Genomic DNA, 23,045 nt, shown 5'->3' with positions numbered 1-23,045 from the left:
AGACAAAACAAAGAATGTGAAGCTATGGAATTTCTCACAAAGTACTCCACTGAAGTAACTATTTTGTAGCAATCACATGTGGTTTTTAATCACAGTGATCGTTTCATTCCTGGCTGAATAAGGTAGACAGAGTTACGGTCGACAGGGCATTTAAGATTTTATCTACGCCAACAGACAAGGAGATATCTGCTGACAATACAACCTTGCCGTTTTAGAGTTGAGTTAAATATTCACTCGCTTATTTCTTTTAAAACTACTGAGCTGTTTCAGCTTCATACTTAACTGCACTGTGGTGATTGCGTTAATTCCATCAGCTCGCCAGGTACTGTATTTCTCACGTTACCTATTCTGTTTATTTCTCTCAATTCTTGTCATAGTGTTGTATCATTTCTGTTATTAGGAAGAAGGCAATTTCCAAATTTTCAAATTTCCCATAACTTTCTTTTCGACTGTTGAAAATGTCAAAAACTGGATCTGAAAATTTTCAGCTGAATCCTCTCTAAAGAACTAAGGTAATCATGGTAAAAACTGAAAGAACTGTTTACGCTGTAAATCAGGAACAAAAATAAGTTGCTGGACCTGCAAAGCTTTTCCAGCAACTTTGTTTTTGTAAGGTAATCGTGGATTTTACCGGTCTATGTAATTTCCCTGAGGTGTGGCTCCCATCATCCTCAATTAAAATTACAGTGAAATTGCAGGAAGAAACTCAGGAAAATCCCAGGTGATGACAAATTACTATGGGCCTTGGATTGAGATTTGTTTATTTTGCAGTTGATAGTTAGTCATTTTTATATCATCCTGTGTATGACTCACAAATAATCTTTTATGTTAACCCACAGTTTTGCTGAAAAGATTCTATTTTTTTCCAGTTAACAGTTGCGAAGAAGAGTCATTGGACTTGAAAGGTTGACTCTGTTTCTCTGTCCACGGATGCTGTCAGACCTGCTGAGTTTCTCCAGCATTCTTTGTTTGTTTGATTTTATCAAACAGCTACGAGGCCTAAATGTGGGGTGCTTTGTGCTAGGGTACAGTTACATGACTTCAGCGGCCGTCCTATGTTGAAAGTTCCAAGATGAGCTTTAGCTGTGATTGTTGTACAAAGTTAATAGTTGAATGACTTCTGCATTGTTAACAATTATGTCAAATCTCTCCTGTATCCATCACTGTTGAGCGTGGCCCAGAACATCCACTTTCTAGTCTGGAGTCCCTGGAACGCGAGTTGTTTGTTTTCTTTCCCAGCCTGGGACAATGAAGCAAATGTAATTCCTTCCCTGTTGTTGCAACTGAGATACATTCACTTAGGAAACAAGATTTAATGAATTAAACAGATTCAGGTCAGCATGAAAGTAACAGTGCATTTTCATGTTTTTATACCTAGGATTAGATATTTTGTTACATAGATTTTCTCGTACCAATTGGAAAGAAGCCCAGAAAAAAGTAAATCTCTTAATTATTACAATTCTGAGTACATTTTAAAAGTACATCATTGGCATTACATAAGCAAGAACTCATTATTTAATGACTACATAGTTGTAATTTTAAACAGTATATTCAATCTTCTACAAACCAAAATGTTTCTTCTGTGCAGTTTCAAATTGCCAAGTGTAAGAAACGAATGATTTTAGTATTTGTTTTCATTCATACATTGAATGTGGACTGAACCAGCATTTATTGCCCATCACTAGATGCCCTTGAGAAGGTGGTGATGAGCTGCTTTCTGGAACTGCTGCAGTCCATGTTCTTATGTAGACCCACAATGCTGTTTGGGACGGAATTCCAGGATTTTGTCTCAATGTCACTGAAAGATTGGTGATATATTCCATGGTAAGTGGCTTGGAGGGGAACCTGCCACGTGGACATGAATCATTACTGAGAGGTAGTAGCAGTCACCAGCCTTTGGTTCCTTCCAGGAATCTCCAAGAGACATTTGCAAGACCTTGCAGTTGGCCATAAGAAAGGTAACTGATGGCTTGTTTGCCAGGATAGGCAATTATGTCAACTTTGCCACTAAGAATGAATGGGCACTTGGTTCTGTAGCTCCAGGTGGCTTCTGATAAGATGGCACAGGCCATCATCGCCTGCATGCACAAGTCAGATGGAGGATATCCAGAGTAAACTGCAAGAGTTTCCACACCATCAATGTGCAGCAGGTCTGTAGCCAGTAAGTAGTTCCTTAAGATGCAAGGTTCCCAGGCAGCTGCGGTGGTTCTGAGGCATTCCACCCCTCTCTGGACACCTCTGGTCACTCACGAACAAATCAACCAAGGCACAATTTAACCTAAATAGCAACAAGATGCATCACTGAACAAGTCACTGGCCTATTGAATGTAAGCTTCAAGTGCCTGGTGAAATCTGTAGGTGCCCTTTAATACACACCTGTCAGAGTCTCCAGAGTAGTCCTGGTGTGATGCACTCTTCACCACATTGGACTGAAGTTTGAACTGGACTTTTTCAAATACTTCCAAGGAGCCAAAAGCAAGCAGTGGCTCCTGGAATTCCCAACACGTTCTCTTTATTACTAGGTTTCTGGGCAGCATAGTGGCTCAGTGGTTAGCACTGCTGCCTCGCAGTGCCAGGGACCTGGGTTCAATTCCACTCTCAGTGACTGTCTGTGTGGAGTTGCACATTCTCCCCATGTCTGCATGGGTTTCCTCCTTTAGTCCAAAGATGTGCAGGTTAGGTGGATTGGCCATGCTAAATTGCCCATAGTGTTCAGGGATGTTTGGGTTAGACATGGGGAAATGCATGGGTAGGTGAATGAGTCAGGGTAGGATGCTCCTCAGAGGGGTAGTGTGGACTTGTTGGGCCAAATGGCCTGTTTTCATACTGTAGGGGTTCTATGAGCTGTTTATCCACAATGTAAAGAAAAGTCTTTCTCTGTTGAAAGTGGCAGTGCATTTGAGCAGGGTGTGCTGGGTTGAGCCGGCATCCAAACTAATTTGCACTACTTAAAGTTAGCCTGAAGGGGGAGACCAAGTTGAAATCATTATAATCGTGAGTTTGACCTAAGAACATTGCAAGAATGGGAGATAATGGACACCAAGCTGTTTTAATACTGCACTTATGGTCATAGTTAAGAAAATGGAAAGGAAGAGATTTATCAACTATTTACAGAGAGGCATGTAGCCCTTCAGATAAACTTTCAAAAGTCTTTGAGAAATCTTTGGCATTTAATGTGTACAATTTCACTCAAGGACCTGAATTCAGTGCTTCAAGTTCTAGGATCCCACACAAGTGGTTAAGATAAGTGAACATATAGGTCTTCAAATATCATATCCCATGGTTCCATACTGCATTCACACACTGCCCAACTCACCCAAAAGCTTGAACACACATCCCCAGAACATTAGAGCCTAGATTTCTGGATTACTCATCGAATGAAATTACAACAATGCCGCCACCAGTGCCACAACTTCCCAAATATCCCTGCAGCACCTCTGGTGGGCTTGTCCTACCAGTGGGAAAATATCTCAAGGATGATGATTGAGAAGTCTGCAATGCTGATTTGGTGAGTATGATCACAGCAGGCTGTTGATTTACTAGTCTGTGGGACAGCTCTCCCAATTTTGATACCAGTGCCTGGTTAGTTAGGATGAATTTTTAGGGCTTTGTCTTGTCTGAATCCGTGCTTGGGAAAGTACTAAGTAGCCCATCTTGTTTTAATCTTGCTGTGCCTTTTTGAAGAAGTTGATACAATTGAATGCCTTAGTAGACCATTTCAGAGGGTCAGCTATATCACTGTGATTTGTGAATTTCAAACAATAAACTCCTGACTCAAAGTCAAGAATTCCACCCAGTGAGTCCTCTCCAACATTTTGGGCTTTTGTATCTTTTTCATCTCTGTATATCTTTATTTTCTAAAATGATTTTTATTGTTATGATTACCAAAATTGATTTCACATTTTTTTTTTGTCTGTGTAAAAATAAGCATTCTATATTTCCAAAAGATTTCACATTGATAAAGTAGGAAGTAGAAGTCACTTTCAGTAGTTGACTTGAAATGAATGCTTTGATTTTGTGATAGTAAGAACTGCAGATGCTGGAGTCAGAGATAACACAGTTTGGAGCTGGGGAAACACAGCAGGCCAGGCAGCATCAGAGGAGCAGGGAAGTTGATGTTTTGGGTCGGGACCCTTCTTCAGAAATGGGGGGTGGGGGTGATATTTGCGAAAGGACCTCAGAATGGTAATACAGTGTGGAGCTGGATGAACACAGCAGTCCAGACAGCATCAGAGGAGCAGGAAAGTTGACGTTTCAGGTCAGCACCCTTAAATTCTTACTATCTCTGAGTAGGTGGAATGGTCATAGGTGAGTGCAAGTGGGGAGTGGTGGGGATTGGTCAGTGAGGTAGAGGAGCAGATAGGTGGGAGAGAAGATGGATAGGTTGTGTCAGGTCAAGGAGGCGGGGATGAGAGGGAGGGTTGTTTATGGGATGAGGCCGGGAGTGGGGAGATTTTGAAACTGGTGAAATCCATGTTTAGGCCATTGGGCTGTAGGCTCCCAAGGTGGAATATGAGGTGCTGTTCCTCCAGTATCCGGGTGGCGTCATTGTGACACTGGAGGAGGCCCAGGATGGACATATCGTCCAGGGAGTGGGAGGGGGAGTTGAAGTGATTCGCGACTGGGAGGTGTTGTCGTTTGTTGCGAACCAAGTGTAGGTGCTCCACAAAGTGGTCTCCGAGCCTCCGCTTGGTCTCCCCGATGTAGAGGAGGCCACATCGGGTGCAACGGATGCAATAGACCACATTGACAGATGTGCAGGTGAACCTCTGCTGATGTGAAAGGTTTGTTTGGTATCAGTTTCACAATCTCCCCATCCCTGGCCTCATCTCATGACCAACCCTACCTTTCATCCCCGCCTCCTTGACCTGACACAACTTGTCCATCTTCTCTGAGCAGCCCCACCCCACCCTACCTGCATTCACCTATCACCATCCCACCTACCTTCCCAAGCTCCACCCCTCCTCTCTCTATTTATTTCTGAGCTCCCTTCCCCCTCCTCCATTTCTGAAGAAGGGTCCTGACCTGAAATGTCAACTCTCCTGCTCCTCTGATGCTGCCTGACCTGCTGTGTTCCTCCAGCTCCACACTGTGTTATAGCTGCTTTGATTTTGTAACGTCTTGAGGTAGCAGAAATCCCCAGCTTAGTAAGTATATTTCAACTATAGGTGCCAAAGTTTGAGTAACATTTTATAGGGACAAAGTTTGGAGCTATTGTCTCAGTGCTATGAGTTGTGGCTCTATATTCTGTATCCGCATTGTACAGATTATACCTACTGGAAGCACTGGGACCACCGCATAGGATCAATGAGCTAAAGCTGGATGTGTAGGGCAGGGAAGAAGACCCTTCAAACTTTCTCAGTTCTATACCCTGGCCTTGCTTTTTAACCTCAGCTCATGATGCACAATGCTGATGCTGCATTAGGTATTGTCAGCTTTAAAGTAATAAAGGATCACATTTTGATGGCACCAAGAGATTAAAAGGTTACACATCACAATCTTGTGACAATTGTGATCCATTTTTCAGGTTTGGCATCAGAACGTTGTTGATACCTCTCCTGGGAAGAATCTTGAATGTTTTTTTTAAGTCACAGGAGCTTCCTAAATACAAGTTATTGATTATTCTCATCTGGACAGCAAAGAATGTCCATGGGGTTGCATCAATGTGAAGCTTCGAGCTATCCAGTCTTATGCCTGATACAAATGGTCCAGATTCAGTGAAGACATAATCAAATATTTGCTGAAAGGACATGGTTGAAAGATTCACCACAGTATCAGCACAATGAATCCCTGGACTGAATATTCCTTTATTTCTCATCTGATTATTAAGAGAGAAGTAATTCAGACGTTTTAATATTTTCTGCAGGAAATGGCTTGCGTTAAGGTCGAGTGTGTCGTGAGGGATAAGTACAGAATTGGAGAGGCCCCAGTTTGGGAAGAAAAACACAGTTCTCTTCTTTATGTGGATATCACAGGTCAGAAGGTGTGCAGATGGAATGCAGTCACAAAACAAGTGAAGGAAGTACATGTTGGTAAGCGAAAGTTAGGTCTTCAATAGGCTAGTTCTATTCCAAGCCTTACATAGGAACTGCTTCCTCCCTTTGTTAAAATATGTGAAATCTTTCCATCATCAGAAGACAACTATCTGTTACTCCCAATATTTGCACTGCAAATTTCCCTGTAGCATTTCTGTATAAAATCACCATAATGGTGAACAAAGGCTGAATTAAGAATCATTTTGTGCTGTGGAAGTATCCAAGTTCTTAGAATTTGTTTCGCATCCTGTCAGGACTGAAAGAGAGCCTTGCATTTATCTATTGCCTGAGCATGTCTCAGACATGTCCCAGACCACTTCACGTCACCTATCAGTATGTAATCAAATGTTGCAGTCCTTTTGTGCACAGAGCAAGATCCTACAAAGAGCAATGAGATGAATCACTGGTTGATCTGTGATGGTGTTAAATAGTAGGGGAGTGGGGGCATTTGGAAATGTTGACTTGGCCAACATTTCTTCTTCAAAATAGAGCAATAATTTCTTATTATCCACATAAACAGGTGAGGGGAATTTAGAATCAGATCAATTGCCAAAAAATACAGCAATTTCTCTGTCAGTACTGCACTTGGATGTGCTATAGGAGTTCAGCCATTGCCTTGCAGAGAATAGAGATTATTATTTCTCTGAGATGAGTAACAAGTCTAGCCAAACTGCTTGGTATGTTTTCTCAGAGTTGTTGCAGCTCAGAAGGAGACCATTCCTCCCACCGTGTCTGCACCGTAATGAGCAATTCACTGTGCCATTCCACCACCTTCTACTTAGAACCCTGCACATTCTTCCTTTTCAGATAACACTCTAAAAGGTAAAGTCACCATAGCTCCACATCTCATTAGAGAGAGAGAGGACCAGTGGTGGTTTAAGCCGTGGGCCATCACATCTCAGGCAAGGGGGCGAGGTTGTGAAAGTGGCACCTTCATAATAACCTCAGTCAGTGTGGGTGTTGAATCTCTGCTGTTGTCACTGTACATTACACACCAGCTGAGCAGCCCATTGATCTAACAAACCAGTCTAATTCTCCCTCGAAGGCCTGAATTAGCCTACCTCCACAACAGCCTCGGTCAACACATTCCAGATCCTTTATGTTCATGATGTGAGAAAGTCACTTTTCATGTCTTTACTGCTTCTTTTATCAAGTACCTTAAATTTGTGCCTCTCATTCTTGACCTTTCCATTGGTATGAATAGTTTCTCCCTACATACTCAGTCTGGACCCCTCATGATTTTGAACAGCTCTATCAAATCTCTTCTCAAACTTTTACTTTCTAAGGTAAACAATTCCATCTTCTCCAATCTATCTTCATAACTAAACTAACTCAATTTATATAACTCAATACAATCGTCTTCTCATCACTAGCTGCTGGAATATATAAGTATTTAATCTCAAACACATTTTTCTAATCAAACATGTCAAATGAAAAATTATCCTGGTTAAAGAACAAAAATATCAAATAGGGAAGTCACTAAGGGAAAAATGGTGACAGTTAAGTTCAATTAAATTTTCAAATTATTTTTGGTTATCATCATTTTTCCTTAATGATGAAATTGGGGCATGAAAAGTTGTAATTCTTACAATAGAGTCCTAGAGTCCTACAGCACAGAGACAGGCCCTTCGGCCCAAACTAGTCCATGCCGACCAAAATGCCCATCCACGCTGATCCCATTTCCCTGCACTTTGCCCATATCCTTCTTAACCTTTCCTATCCATGTATTTGTCCAAATGCTTTTTAAATGTTGTTAATGTATCTGCCTCAACCACTTCTGCTGGCAGCTCATTCCATGTGCGTACCACTCTCTGAGTAAAAAACATTGCCCCTCAGGTTCCCATGTATTCTTTCCCCTCTTACCTTAAACTGATGCCCTCTAGTCCTCGATTCTCCAGCCCTGGGATAAAGACTGAGTGCATTCACCCTATCCATTCCTCTCATGATCTTATATACTTCTATAAGATCTCCCCTCAGTCTCCTATGCTCTAAGGAAAATAGTCCTAGCTTGTCCAACATCTCCCTTTAACTCAGTCCCTTGCGTCCTGGCAGCATCCTTGTAAATTTCTTCTGCATTCTTTCCAGTTTAATAAAATCCTTCCTATAGCAAGGTGACCAAAACTGAACACAATGCCCCAAGTGCGGCCTTACCAATGTCCTGTGCAACTGCAGCATAACTTCCCAACTTCTATACTAAATGCCCTGACTGAGGAAGGTCAGTGTGCCAAAAGCCGCCTTCACTGCCCTGTCTACCTGTCACTCCACTTTCAGAGAACCGTGCACCTGAACTCCAAGGTCCCTCTGTTCCACTACACTCCTTAAGGCCCTACCATTCACCGTAAAACTCCTGCCTTGATTTGACTTTCCAAAATGCAACACTTCACACATTTGCCATTTCTCGGTCTACTTCCCCCACTGATCAAGATCCTGCTGCAATTTCTGATAGCCTTCCTCACTGTCCATGATACCGCCTATTTTAGTGTCATCTGCAAATTTACTAATCGTGTCTTGTACATTCTCATCCAAATCATTGATATTGATAACAAACAGCAATGGACCTAGCCTTGACCCCTGAGGCACACCACTAGTCACAGGCCTCCAATCTGACAAGCACCCTTCCACTATTGCTTCCTAACATCAAGCCAATTGTGTATCCAATTTGCCAGATCTCCCTGAGTTCCATGCGATCTAACCTTCCAGAGCAGCCTATCGTGTGGAACCTCACCAAAGGCCTTATTGAAATCCATATAGACTACGTCTACCGCCCTGCCCTCATCAACTTTCCTGGTCACTTCATCAAAGAATTTTAACAAATTTGTGAGGCATGATCTCCCACGCATAAAGCCATGCTGACTACTCCTAATCAACCCTGTCTTTACAAATGCATGTATATCTTATCCCTCAGAACCTTGTCAAATAACTTACGTACCACAGTTGTTAAGCTTACTGGTCTATAATTCTCAAGATTTTCTTTGCAGCCCCTCTTGAATAAGGGCACAACATTGGCTACCCTCTAGCCTTCTGGGGCCTCACCCATGGCTAACAATGATGCAAATATATCAGCCAGGGCCCCTGCAATTTCTTCCTTCGCCTCTTGTAGGGGTCTTGGATATATCTGGTCAGGATCAGGAGATCTTTCTAACTTCATACATTCTAATATGCACAACAACTCTTCTACTGTGATATGGACTGTACTCAAGATATTGCCACTAACTTTCCCAAGTTACCAAATCTTCATGCCTTTCTCCATGGTAAAAACAGAGGAGAAATATTCATTGAGGAGCTTGCGCATCTCTTACAGTTCCACACATACATTTTCACTTTGGTCCTTGAGGCGTCCTATTCTCTCTCTAGTTATTCTTTTACCCTTAATATACTTAAAGAATCTCTTTGGATTCACCCTAATCTTCTCAGCCAAAGCTATCTTGTGTCCCCTTTTCGCCCTTCTGATTTCCTTCTTCAGTAAACTCCTGTATCCCCTATTTACCTCCAGGCATTCCCTTGATCCCAGCTCCTGTACCTGAGCCATGCCTCTTTCTTTTTTCTGATCAAAGCCTCAATATCTCGTCATCCAGAGTTCCCTACTCCTTCCAGCCTTGCCCTTCACCCTCACAGGAACATATAGACCTTGAATTCTAGCTATCACACTTTTAAAGATCTTCCATTTGCTAGAGGTCCCTTTGCCTGCAAACAAACTATTCCAATCAATCCATGCAAGTTCCTGTCTAATTCCATCAAAATTTGCCTACAAGAAAGTGAATTTCTTACTTGTATATTGACACTTGTGTGTTTGAGTCTCTCTCCGTGTTTTCCAATGGAGGTCTGCCACAGAAGCTGGCATATATATTAATGGCTTACCAGAAAGCCAACACTGACCCGGTTGTATGTGATTCGTAGTAATGAAGCCAATTATAGCTCCTTCTCAAAAACATCAAAGTTTTAGCCTCAACCATTTTATGTGGCAGAGAATTTCACAGGCTTACCACATTCTGGGTGAAGAAATTTGTCCTCATCTCAGTCCTAAATGGTCTGTTCCATATCCTTAGACAGTGACTCATGGTTCTGGACTACCACAGAAACATAGAATCTCTACAGTGTGGAAGCATGATATTCAGTCCATTGAGTCTGCACTGACCCTCTGAAGAGCATCCCACCAGCCCCTACCCTGTCCCTGTAACCCTGCATTTCCCATGGCCAATCCACCTAGCCTTATATTTAGACTGTGGGAGGAAACCGGAGCACCCAAAGGTAACCAATGCAGACACCTGGAGAATGTGCAAACTTCAAACAGACACCTGAGGAATCAAACCCAGCGCTGTGAGGCAGCAGTGCTAACTGCTGAGCCAATGTGCTGCCAACCGTGCCAGTCATTGGAAACATTCTTACCCCATCTAGACCTGTTAAGATTTTATAGATTTCTATGATATTCCCTCATTCTTATAAACCAGTGAATATGAACCTAATGGATCCATTCTGTCTTCAGACATCAGTCCTGGCTTCCCAGGAAACTAGTCTGGTAAATCTTTCTGGCACTCCATGTTTAGAACATACTTCCTCAGATAAAGAGAGTAAAATTGCACACAGAACTCCAAGTGTGATCTCACCAAGGCCTTGTACAATTGCAGCTGAACATCTCTGCTCCTGTACTTGAACACTTTTTGCTATGAAGGCAAAAATACCATTTGCCTTCTTCATCTCCTGCTGCACCTATATACTGACTTTCAGCTGCTAGTGTTCAAGAGCTCCCAGATCTCATTGCAATTCTCCCTTTCCCAATCTATTGCTATTCAAATAATCATCTGCCTTCCTCTTTTTGCTACCTCACCTTTATCTACCTTATGCCTTTAACTGCTGTGCATGGAAGGATGTTTCCTCTTGTGGGAGAATCCAGAACTATGGTCATAGTTTAAAAATAAGGGGGCACCATTTAAAGCAGAATTCCATGCTGTACATCTCTATGACTCTGTGAAGATTTTGCTTTCTCTCAGAGGATTGTGAGTCTTTGGAATTCCCTTCCTCAAAAGATGCAGGATCTTTAAATATTTTCAAGGTGGTGGTAGATAGTTTCTTGATTACCAAGCGTTGAACCCCAGTTACTGGGGAGTTGCAGGAATGTAGAATTGAAGTTAAAATCAGATCAGCTGTGATCTTATTGAATGGTTGAACAGGCTTGAAAGGCCAAGTACCTACTGTTATTCTCGCTTGTATGATCACAGAATGAGGCTGTTTGACTCTTTATACATTTGGACAGTATGAATGTTGTTATGTTATATATAGAGGTAATACTTTTACATAGGCGAATTTCTCAATGATTGACAGAAAGAACCAAAGGATAAGAATTCATGTTTTAAGAATTTTATTGTGACAAGCTAAAACCATCACAGACCAAACATTACTCAATCAGAAATTAATACACTGAACTTAAAAAAAAATGCTTCTGCATTAGCTAACTAGTGCAACTGAGTTATGTCTTGTATCTCTTTCACTGTATATTTGGAAGAAGTCAAGCCTTACAAGAACCAGTCCAAAGTTACTCCAAACTCCCTCGAAGGCTCACTTTCAGTGCCTTTTGAAAATTGTTCCATTCAACCCAAATCTTTTAGATCTGACTTTCACCAGCAAGGCTCACCTCAGTGACACTTCTCCTCAAATCTTCAAAAGTCTCATTGATTCTATCCCTTTCCTTTAAAACAGGAAATGAATTCTCATTAAACATCTTACTTGTTTGTAAAGGCAGAACAGTCCTTTTCTGTTTCTCTCCACAGCAGTAGCTGATTTGTCTCTCTCTTTTTCCTTTTTTCTCAAAAAGCTGCTGCCCTTTTTTTCTGAGTTACCTTGAAAAGATGTGAAACTGTCATGTGATTTCAAGAGGTTTTTATTTGAGTCTATCCCTTCATGGCAGGCAGATCACATGGGCTGGTCTGCGAGCAGTGTTATTTAGTAAAACATCACCACCCACATTTTCAGTATATTCTGTTTCACCTTAACTTAAAGAAGAATTAAAAATGTAAGCATTTTGTAAAGCACAGCTTCATAACACTGTGGGAACTCAATCTGTGTAGAGAACTGTCAACCTGCTGCAAGGGTACTTCAATCAAAATGCAATGGAGTTAAACAAATTTATTTTACAACTGGCAGTCACCTGGTCACTTACAGAGTCTATCACAACTTACTGTTTCCATCATTGATAATACTCCATCCTGTATCGACTGATCTTATTGTGAGTAGCAACAAAGCTCTTAACACTGGCTGAATGCCCCCATTCCTTGGGGAAGGGGAAAACTCAGTTGGGCTTTGTATTCCTGGTACTATTCATTTGAGACCTCCTAGCAGTTTTGTGATATTTTCCCTCCTGAATAGTTAAATGACCAACTGCAATTCACAAAGTAAATAAAATGTAATGAATGGCTGCTTGTCCACAGATTGGTGGGCAGCTGACCCACGGAAGAGGAAGCAGATGAAATGTTTCAGGTTAATGAATTATACACATCTATCACCCTACAGATGCCCCTGTTGGATCTGCAGTCCCTCGAAGGTCAGGGGGTTATGTTCTGGCCATTGGAAAAAGCTTTGCCTTCCTAGACTGGGAAAAGCAAACAGTTACTGAAATAGCTTCAGTTGACCCAGATAAAGTAAATAACCGATTTAATGATGGCAAAGTGGACCCTGCTGGACGTTTCTTTGCAGGTTTGTCACAATTTCTTTTGCATTTTACATTCTCGTCCACATATAGAGCTGAGCAGAAAGTGGACGGAAGCATTTTTCCTTGTGTTGATCTGTCTACTTAAGTCGATCTTAAATGAAGTACTTTCAACCTAAACAGGCATTAGGTTGAGGGAGGGGTGCAGAAGGAAGCTTCTTTTTGAAGAACGAGCTAGAGGGGCTGAAGTCACACTCCTTATATTTGTACGTTAGAACAAAAGAAGCATTGAAGACTGATGGATTCAAAACATTGGACGCCTGAACACCTGAAAGAGATTTATTTAAAAACCAGCCTTGTTGACAATGCTGAAAATGATTGCACATTGCAAATTACCTTTGGGAACTCTTGAACAGTTGCAATGTGTGTGGTGTAGGTACTGTCATAATGCCACGATGTAGGGAGTTCTAGGATATTGACTCACTGTAATAATGAAGAAACACTGATATACTTCCAAATTAGAATAATATGTGGCTTGGGGGGGAGCTTGGAGATGATAACATTCCCATGCGTCTGCTGTCCTTGTTGCTCTTGATGTTGAAGTTATGGATTCGGGCATTAAACAAGATGTAGCCACAAAAATTTCTTGGTAGTAATCATAGGATTCATGCAAAGATGAAGAAAATTACAAAGCTTGCCTCATTTTCTACCTAATTACATGAATATCTAACCTAACGTCTAGTTTATTTGCTATACCTGAAAGTGTCCTAACCTGTTCTCTTAAGAACATATTGTTTTTCTATATACAAATCGTAATTTGATTATAAAGAACTTGCTTATTTCTGAAAGAAGACACATTACATAAAAGGTTTTGTCTTGCACTCTCAGGATATTTACAAGGAATCCAGTGTAAAGGAGAAGAAAATCTCATACTGTATGAGATGAGAGTTCATATTGGTTGGCAAGTGGACTCTGGTTGGACAATGTAGACAAAAGCCATTCTCTAGGTCATTCCTCAGGGCAATGCCTTGACCAATCAGTGTCAACCTTCTGGATTTAATTTAAATAAAGCTTGGCAGTTAACTGTTTGTCATTATCTAATTGGTGCATTCTCTAAGGCAATGTCTCTACCAATCAAAGTCTACTTGCCAAACAATCAGCACTGTCTTCTCATATATTGCAAAATGTTAATTTATCTTAAGTTTTGAATCTATTTTTGAGCTGGCAGTTACTTTCTTGCTACATCATGATACTTAGACAAGAGAGAATTAATGAATGTGACAGAGAATATAGTAGCTTTTCAATGATCCTAACTTACATTATCCTTAGTTCACACTCCTGATGAATGTGACTTTCCTATTGGAAGTATGTGATTGTGGAATCAATTCTATAGTGTCAATAAAATTATTGGATACTGTTGACACATACATCTGGGTTAAAAAAGGGTTTTAATGTATTTGGAAAACTGCAATGTTGAATGTTTACACCGCTAATGCTGATTTCTGTTATAGGGACCATGGCAATGGAGACTCGGCCAGCTGAGGTAGAAAGGCACCAGGGATCAATGTACTCTCTGCAAGCAGATCACTCTGTGGTTAAGCATTTTGATCAAGTGGACATTTCAAATGGTCTGGATTGGTCCCCAGATCACAAGGTTTTCTACTATATTGACAGTTTATCATTCACTATTGATGCGTTTGACTATGACCTGCAGTCAGGAAAGATCTGTGAGTATATCTTAAAATGAACACACTCACATGTTCGATTGAGCCATTCTATGTTGATGAGTTTTTTTTCATTTTAGAAAAAAAATACTTTTTCCTTCTCTGTGATAGGCTGTAAATGATACTTGGTTGAAAGGAGAAAAGGGATAAAACTGAACCTTTTCTGTGCGATAGTATGCATGTGAGAAAGACACGAAGTTAACTTTTCCTTTGAGCTGTCCCTCCAAGTTTAAAGGTGCTAATATCTGATTGTCTCTTGGTGCCTCATTGGCAGAAACTGAATAGGAAACTCAACAAGGTAGGAAGTTGAATCCTGTCAAACTCAGACTGCATGTTAGGACGCCAAAACCCTGCCTATGTTAAGCTTTTTTGTCTACATTAATTGTTTTAGTCCTCATTTTCTGCTCACAGTAAGGAGATTTTAAATAAATAACAGGTAAACAATTTTATACTTAACTATACTAAAATGCTGCCATGTTACTTTCCATTGCATCAGACAATGTATGACAGATACTTTAAATGCCTAGCAAAATAAAGTAGTGATGCCTGTACAAAATCCTGCAAATCCACTGGCAGGATAGATGTTTCAATATCAGTGTTCTCTCTGAGATCAACGCCCCCAGCATCAAGGCACATTCAGTTGCCTGGACCACACCATTTACATATTTTGCGCAAGGCAAGCTCTCCATTCCCGGCATTGTCACAGCAGGTAGTTACCAGGAGGGCTGAGGAAAGACTTCAAGGATATCCTCAAAGCCTGCATGAAAAATGCAACTCCCTCCACTGACTAGTGGGAATATCGTGACCAGGGTCGCTCACACGGGAGAAAAAGCAGCTGCCGAGGTGTTTGAGCATCTCTGGCAGGCCCAGGTGGAGGCCAAGTTCAAATAGCAGACGTACATGAGAAGCTGAGCATCCCACCCCACTCACTCACCTGTGGCAGGAGGTGTGGATCTCCTCTTTGACCGTTTAGTTACCTCAGGACCCACAACCCCGGAGCAGAAGAAAGTCATCCTCAATCCCGTGGGACTGCCTCAGAAAGTAAGGAATCGTTTCGGCTGGGATTTATTGCAGTACGGAGGGTGTGCTGTATTTTTAATGGTGCTCTCCCTTGATCAAACATGAAAGCAAAATTCTGTTATTTTCTGCTCCAGTATTTCTTAGAGATGTTAAAGACTCTATGAGAGTAATTGCAGAAAGAACAAGCTCTTCTACCACAGTGTCCCTCAACTCACCTCAACTAAAATGAACACTATGTTTACTTATGTGAAAATTGTGATTGAGGCATTCTCATGCAAATTAGTTGATACATTTACATCAAATCTATACCACAGATATTTTAATCTTATTAAGTTGTAGCATCATCATGATCAATTTTCAGGCAAGATTCTCTAAAAGGGCTTCCCTTCTTTATTCACCTACTGCCTCAGTTAGTCAAAAGGATTCCTTGTAGATATCTTTGTCCCAGATAAAACAAATTTAGGTTTTAATGGGAGTTAATTTAACCAGATATTCTTGAGTGAGTTTATTAGTTACGAAAAGTGAAAAAAAAACAATATTGCAACACACGTGAACGCAAAAAAAGGTCAGAAGTTAAAAAGAAAATTGTCTCTGAGTTATACATGATGAATGGATACCAGAAGCATTGAAATTGGTAGTTAAACAGTCCATTTTGAAAATCTTGACTTTGCAGGTTGATTGAAACTCTTTTCCCCAAGTTCTTTTCGACAGTGGCTTCCTGGCAAAAGTCAGGGAGAGAGAGAATACATTTTTCTTTCTTTGCAATGTAGGGGCGTTTAATGCTTTTTCTTAAAGCTGTGATCTTCACAGCACACACTAGGACTTCAGGCCATTAGCACACATATGTCAGTGTTGAAGTTTGCTTTTTTTGTACATCCCTGGAATGGTAAAACACAAAGAAATGACTGCAGCAGACGGCTGCATCCTGCAAAGGGTTTGGATATCAGCCTATCATTACCTCCTTTTTAGTATTTTTTTGTTTGAAGTTTCCCAGACTTTGTACACATGTGATATTCCAGAACTTTCTTCAGACCAACCACAAAATTTCATTCATAGTCATCTTTTGGCTGTACCTCCGTTTTTCTACAAAATACATTGCAGTGTATGATCCAGAGTTATGATCCATGGTAAAGACAACATGCATAACTATTTGACATAAATACTCAAAATATTCGCAACCTTGGAATCCCTACAGCGAAGAGGTAACTTTGTCATATGGAATGTCATATTTCAGATTCCAATTATCGAAAGGAAGGAGTATGCTTTTCCCATATGTATATCTTTAACATGTGTCTTAATTGACTGTGTAGCAAATCGAAGACTTGTGTACAGGCTTGAAAAGGAGGAGGCTATTCCTGATGGGCAGTGCATTGATGCAGAGGGAAAGCTTTGGGTTGCCTGCTACAATGGTGGAAGAATCCTTCGGATTGATCCTGAAACTGGTAAATCAAATACATAAACAGTGGTATTTGATATTGTGTTTGTCATTATTTTCTCACCTCAATACTAGTATCAAATTTAGTTTGGATCTATTTCAAAACTGGTTTATTGTTATCTTTGTATCCCTTAATCTTCCACATGACATCTTTTAGCCTGATGCAGACCATTATTAACATTGAAAGTGATTCACTTCTAAACCATCTTTAAACCACAAATTGATATCCAATATTTCTTTTCCATCATCCCACAAGGGAGCGCGTGCTGGAAACATTACTGAGATCAGTACTCACCACATGGGTTATCATGTGTTCTAACCCAAGATCTCTGACTCTGGCACTCTTCCATGTCCCTGCTGGACAAAGCAAATCCATAATTACAGCAATAGCATTTTGTAGCTCATCAGACATTCTGAAGCAACAATGGTTACTATGTAACAACAGAGAACGAGGCCATTCAGTCCGTCAAGGCAATGTTGGTTTTCTGTAGCTCAATCAGATAGACCCACTTCCTGCTTTACACTTGTGGCCCAACAAGTTTATTTCTGAAAATAGTTGCATTTTGTCAAAGTTTTTTGCTTTGCACTCTTCAGGACATTTCACAAGAATACCAATTAAAAGTGAGTACCAACATTCTTGCTGCATGAGAGGACAGTCCTAATTAGTTCACAAGCAGACTTTGATTGGAGAATTCAACCATAAATGCAGATTGACAGTTAACAGCCAGGTGTTGTTTAAATGTTAAACCAGGCAGGTGGGCTCAAACTTGTCAGGGCATTGCATTGAGAAATGAACCATTGAATGGCTGTCACCTATTAACTTGATTTGAAACATGTGCAGTGTTATATGTTCTTTCTGTCGGCAAAGATTAGGGCCCTGTGTAGTAATATCTGGTGCGCCATATTGTGAGCCTAACTGACAGCACTAAATTGGTTGTCAGCATAATTTTTCAAACACTGGAATTGGACAATGGAATATTGGATTGTCAACCAACCAGTACTTTCTTCTCATGCAGTATAAATGTTGATTTACCCTTTGAATTAGTATTCTTGCAAAATGTCCTGATGTAAAAAAAAGTAAAGGCCCGCTCTCTCATTAGGCAGAGACAGCTGGTGGTGGTTTAAGAGCTGAGGGTTATCACATCTCAGGTGAGGGGAGAGGTTGAGAAACATGATAATGAGATAACAAGGTGTAGAGCTGGATGAATACAGCAGGCCAAGCAGCATCAGAGGAGCAGGAAGGCTGACGTTTCGGACCTAGACCCTTCTTCGGAAGTCTTTCATGATAACCTGAGTGTGGTGTGGGAATTGAACCCATGCTGTTGGCGTCACACTGCATTGCAAGCCAGCCATCTAAGCTAACCCTACCAGCATCCATCAGCTATTCCCCACATCTTCCCTCATATCTCTTCGTCAAAACCTGAAAGCTGTATTGTTTAAGCTTCTAACATAGCTAATGGGAATAGCTTTTCGTTTTCTACATTATGTAATCCTGTCATCATCTTTGGCGGCCACTTGCTAATGAGTCTGATTGTTCACCTTGGGAATTCCATGTCACTGATCATGGGTTCTGTGTGGCTGATGATCCTAATCCTACAGCTGCATCTCTAACCACACATTTGGTGGGAAGTGGGATGGTTCCTTGGCCTTAGATCATTGGCATTCCTTTCTTAGGTTCCTTTTCTGTACTTTTTGTTTTATTCATTCACAGGATGCTAGGCCAGCATTTATTGCCCATCCCTAATTGCCCAGCGGGCAGTTAAGAGTCAACCACATTGCTGTGGGTCTGGAGTCACATGTAGGCCAGACCAGGTAAGGATGGCAGTTTCCTTCCCTGAAGGGCATTAATGAACCAGATGGGTTTTTCCTGATAATTGGCAATGGGTTCATAGTCATCATTAGATTCTTAATTCCAGATATTTTATTGAATTGAAATTCCACCATCTGCCGTGGCAGGATTCAAACCCAGGTCCCCAGAATGTTGTCTGGTTCTTTGGATTAACAGTCCAGCGATAATACCACTAGGCGATTGCCTCCCCATTCCTCTTGTCATTGGGTGTTCTTGAAGAATTGTGTCCTTTCATAAAGGAGTTTCCTTCAAGTTGGTTTCTTCTGAATGAGGGTCTCCACTGTATAGACATCTATGTTGCATTTCTTGAGGGAAACCTTCAGGTATTCTTTGAAACTTCCTTTGTCCTCCTCTTGTTCGAGTGCCTTCCTTGAGTTGGGTGAAGAAGACCTCCATAATCTTGTAGACCTTTACCAGATCTCCCTTGAACCTCATTTACTCCAAGGACAGCAGCCACTCCGACCTAATTTTGCAGTTAAATGCCCTCATTCCTGCAATAATTTTAGTTGATAATGGTCAAAAAAATTAATTCCTTGTTTGAGCTTGCGTTTGGAAGTTTGCACTTAGAATGTCTGTTCTTCTGATCTCCCAACATATGTTTGAGATGGCATAAACTTCTAAAAATGACTCTTTATACCATTTCTCCAGTGGATATATGGAAAATCCAATGGGAATCCCCATCTCCTTCCTGACTAGATTTAAAATCAGTAAATCCGATGCCAACAGACTCTCAATCTGTAGACTGAATCAATATGAATTCTTATTTTAGTCACTTGAAGTCTGAAGCTAAGAAAAATAATCACAGATCAGATTGATTCCTTCAGGTAAACGAATCCAGACAGTGAAGCTGCCTGTTGACAAGACTACATCGTGTTGCTTTGGGGGAAAAGATTACTCTGAACTTTATGTAACCTCGGCTGCAGATGCAATGGACGAAGAGTGGATTAGAAGACAGCCAGAAGCAGGTAGCATTTTTAAGGTAGGTAGATAGAATGGTACAGTTGCTGACAATAAAGTGTTTCAGATGTGTTTTTCAGTTTGCTAACTTTTTGACCTTGGCATTTCCTGTTGGGGCACACAAAGTAAGCAGACTGCTGGTCATGATCCTAAACTGAGACCACAGTATATTAACTTAGAATGTTGTGTCAGAACCAACAGTGCAAGTGGAATGCATAATAACTTTTCAAAATAAATTGATAGATATTTATTAAATATTGTGTGGGTTTCCTCCAGGTGCTACGGTTTCCAACCACAGTCCAACAATGTGCCGGTTGGGTGGATTGTCCATGCTAAATTGTCCATGGTGTTCAGGGATGTGCAGGCTAGGTGGTTTACAGGGATAGGCTAGGAGGGTGAGTCTGTGCAGGAAGCTCTTCGGAGGGTCGGTGTGGACCTGATGGGCCAAATGACCTGCTTCTATACTGTCGGGATGCTATGATTCTATGATTCAATGCTGTCAAATTCCATTATTCTAATGTTTTCTGATCAAGGTTGCTTGACCGAATTGTTCTGAGGAAGGGCCACTAGACCCGAAACGTTAACTCTGTTTTTGCCTTCACAGATGCTGCCAGACCTGCTGAGCTTTTCCAGCAACTTTGTTTTTGTTCCTGATTTACAGCATCTGCAGTTCTTTCGGTGTTTACGTTGTGTCTCTAGTTTATTACCAGTCTGCAATATCAGGAATGTTGCTATCTAATGGACATTTTTTGATGTCCAAGAGTGTGCTGGTCTATAATGAGATGGCAGCAGTGCAATCACATCAGTGATAAATCATCATTACACCCATCCCTCTGGGATGTAAAGGAGATTTACTCCAAACTGATTGGTATAACCAAGTCAAGTGACCATTTAAGCAAGTAAAATTATAGGGAAACATCCAAAAGATTTAAGCGTAGAAGTTCTTCCAGGGCAATGATGCATAACATGCAGTATTAGATTGGTCCCCTTGTACACCAAGTTTAATATTTTATTTTATCAACTGTGTTGGAACAAAATATTATATCATTCAAATATTGGTGACGGTCATCTTAATATGCAAACCGATCTTTGATTAAAAAATAATCAATTTCTTCAAGGTTCCACAGAGCCATTTTATTTTAATGGTTGGTCAGGTTAAAACTGTACAATGGCATCTGGGTAAGTCGGGGTGCTGGTGAGGTCGCGAGCGGTAACTTTGAGGTTGTGAACTCTGACCAAGTTGGGCTCCACTTCTAACAAGTCTATCAATGAGGATCGCAACAGTTTTCAATTCTCAAAATGGGTCACGGGGTAATGTATTTGGGAAATGGTGCAATGTTATGTTAATTGTAAGCTCGTGTCTGTTGCAGTACACTCACTGTAGGTTCCAAGCCTTGCCATGGGACTTGAGGACATCATCTGTGTTCTTTCAGAAATAATACTGAGCTTGCATTCTTTCCTGTTTCAGATTACTGGGCTTCGAGTGAAAGGAATTCCACCATATTCATATGCTGGATAAAACACACCCCAATGACCTAAAGCCTGTAATCCTTGCAATTATGATGATCATCCACCTTGGTATCTTCAAAAGCAAGCTTTACAAATTTGCAAAATAGTATTCTGTAGATGCGCTGATGATTTTCAAATTTCTTTTGCTCCATATGATGCTTTTATTGAAACTTTTTCCACATTCTAGCCATGGTTTATAATTTACTGAGAATATACTGAAAACATTAAGGATGGTCACCTTGATATATTAGTAATAAATCTTCTATTAAACTTTTTAAATGATTCCTTTAAGACTCTGCTGTTCCTTTCCTTTTTGTGATGTTTGATTGTGTGAATATAATGTTAAGTGTCAGTTTGCCTCAATAGTAGCACAGCTCACCGTGGGGTCATGCCCCTTAGTTAGACTTGTCTACTTCATCGAGACTAATGCTCCAATTCAGCATCGATGAGGGGTTAAGCTGAAGCCTTGTCTGGCAACTCAGGATGTCTCATGGCATAGTTTGAAAAACCAAAGGAGAGATTTCTCCCTGTCCTGGGCAACATACATTCCTCGACCAGCATCTAAAATGAATAAAGTTGAGTTATCTCAATTGATTACAATCTTGCCTACCAGAGCAATTACGGATGGTAATAAACACTGGTCTAGCCAACAACGCACACATCCTGTGAACCAATTAAAAAAAGATGTGAAAGTCATTTAAGAATTTTATTTTGGGTCTTTGGAGCAATTGAGACATCCATTCATATTGGGGATGATGATTTGTGGCCGGGGTGTTGGTCATTTCTGGACTGAACATAATCTTGTAGGAGTGTCCCCTCCACATCACAAATCCAGGCAAGTTGGTCAAGTATCAGAACCCTCCTCTCTGCATTTCTGGTCTTGTCCAAAGAAAGGATAAAACTAGTACTGTTTGAACCAACTCTGCTGCAGGAGTTGCCAGAAGGCTGTCCTTTTTTTCTTATTAACTCATTGGCCATTGGTGTCACTAGCTTGTCAGCATTTATTATCCATTCCTATTTGCCCTTGAGAAGGTGGTGGTGAGCTGCCTTCTTGAACTGCTGCAGTCCTCGTGCTGTAGGTAGACCCAGAATGTCCTTAGGGAGGGAATTCCAGGATTTTGACCCAGCGATACTGAAGGAACAGTGATATATTTCCAAGTCAGGACAATAAGTGGCTTGGAGAGGAACTTGCAGGTGGCGGTGTTCCCATGTATCTGCTGCCCTCATCCTTCTAGATAGTAGTGATTGTGGGTTTGGAAGGTGCTGTCTAAGGAACCTAATTACATTCTGTTAATGGCCAGTTAATTTTGGGTTTTTTGTCCAGGTTTATTCCCTTAGTCTTCTTCCCTCCTGAGACACACTCAAGGCATTGGGACCACTTACCAATAGCTGACGGTCTTGTTCCTGGGCACCAGGCCTCATCTGAGTCCCCAGTAGTTTACCCTGGGACTGCAAATTACCCAGTTTATGTTTGCCACTACAGGAAAGGATTAAAAGGGCTTGGCCTTGAAGAGGCTTTGCATTAGCAGGAGAGGCTTATACATTTGGCTGTCTTTCCCACAAACACTTATACTACTAGCCATCCATGAGAACTGAAAGTGAGAGGTAACAAGACGGCTAATCACTAAGCATCATGCACTATGCTAACGTACACGTTCATCACATCCAAGAGTGATATATAACAATGTTGCAGCATAAAAGGGGAGGTTCTCATCAGTTTTTAGTTCATAACAGTCTGCGCAGAGAATTGGGCAGAGGTCAGAAGTTATTGTGCCTGGTTTAATCAAGAATGGTTTAAATTGGGCAAGTTTATCTCCATGTTTTGACCTTCTGACCAGTTATTGCTGTTAACATTAATTCTGAATTGGAATTGAGT

General features: G+C 41.0%; 1 protein-coding gene and 1 long non-coding RNA gene across 4 annotated transcripts in view; one reads left to right on the top strand and one right to left on the bottom strand.

Moving 5' to 3' along the window:
- The first annotated feature begins 205 nt into the window (after nt 1-205).
- On the top strand, nt 206-21,454 carry LOC109917423 (regucalcin-like). 3 transcript variants are annotated; one of them, XM_048597571.1, is made up of 7 exons: nt 206-322; nt 5,867-6,032; nt 12,540-12,722; nt 14,187-14,402; nt 16,730-16,861; nt 19,528-19,682; nt 21,129-21,454. In XM_048597571.1, exons 2-7 carry the CDS (start codon nt 5,870-5,872, stop codon nt 21,177-21,179), a joined length of 900 nt encoding a protein of 299 aa, XP_048453528.1. In that variant the 5' UTR covers nt 206-322; nt 5,867-5,869; the 3' UTR covers nt 21,180-21,454. The 3 variants fall into 3 exon arrangements, with proteins under 3 accessions (XP_048453528.1, XP_048453529.1, XP_048453527.1); XM_048597572.1 differs by lacking the exon at nt 206-322 and adding an exon at nt 401-512; XM_048597570.1 differs by lacking the exon at nt 206-322 and adding an exon at nt 1,706-1,824.
- Nucleotides 11,474-23,045, bottom strand: part of LOC125483265 — a 37,623-nt gene continuing 26,051 nt past the window's right edge. The window contains exons 3-5 of the long non-coding RNA XR_007262212.1: nt 17,150-17,211; nt 15,334-15,509; nt 11,474-11,869 (exon numbers count right to left, since the gene is read on the bottom strand). This is a non-coding gene — a long non-coding RNA (uncharacterized LOC125483265). The remainder of the gene's footprint in view (nt 11,870-15,333; nt 15,510-17,149; nt 17,212-23,045) is intronic.

Source organism: Rhincodon typus, chromosome 6 (assembly GCF_021869965.1).
Source record: "Rhincodon typus isolate 14 chromosome 6, sRhiTyp1.1, whole genome shotgun sequence".
Taxonomy (NCBI): Eukaryota; Metazoa; Chordata; class Chondrichthyes; order Orectolobiformes; family Rhincodontidae; genus Rhincodon; species Rhincodon typus.
Note: the sequence above shows the minus strand (reverse complement) of the source record. Positions and strands in the feature narration are given on the sequence as shown.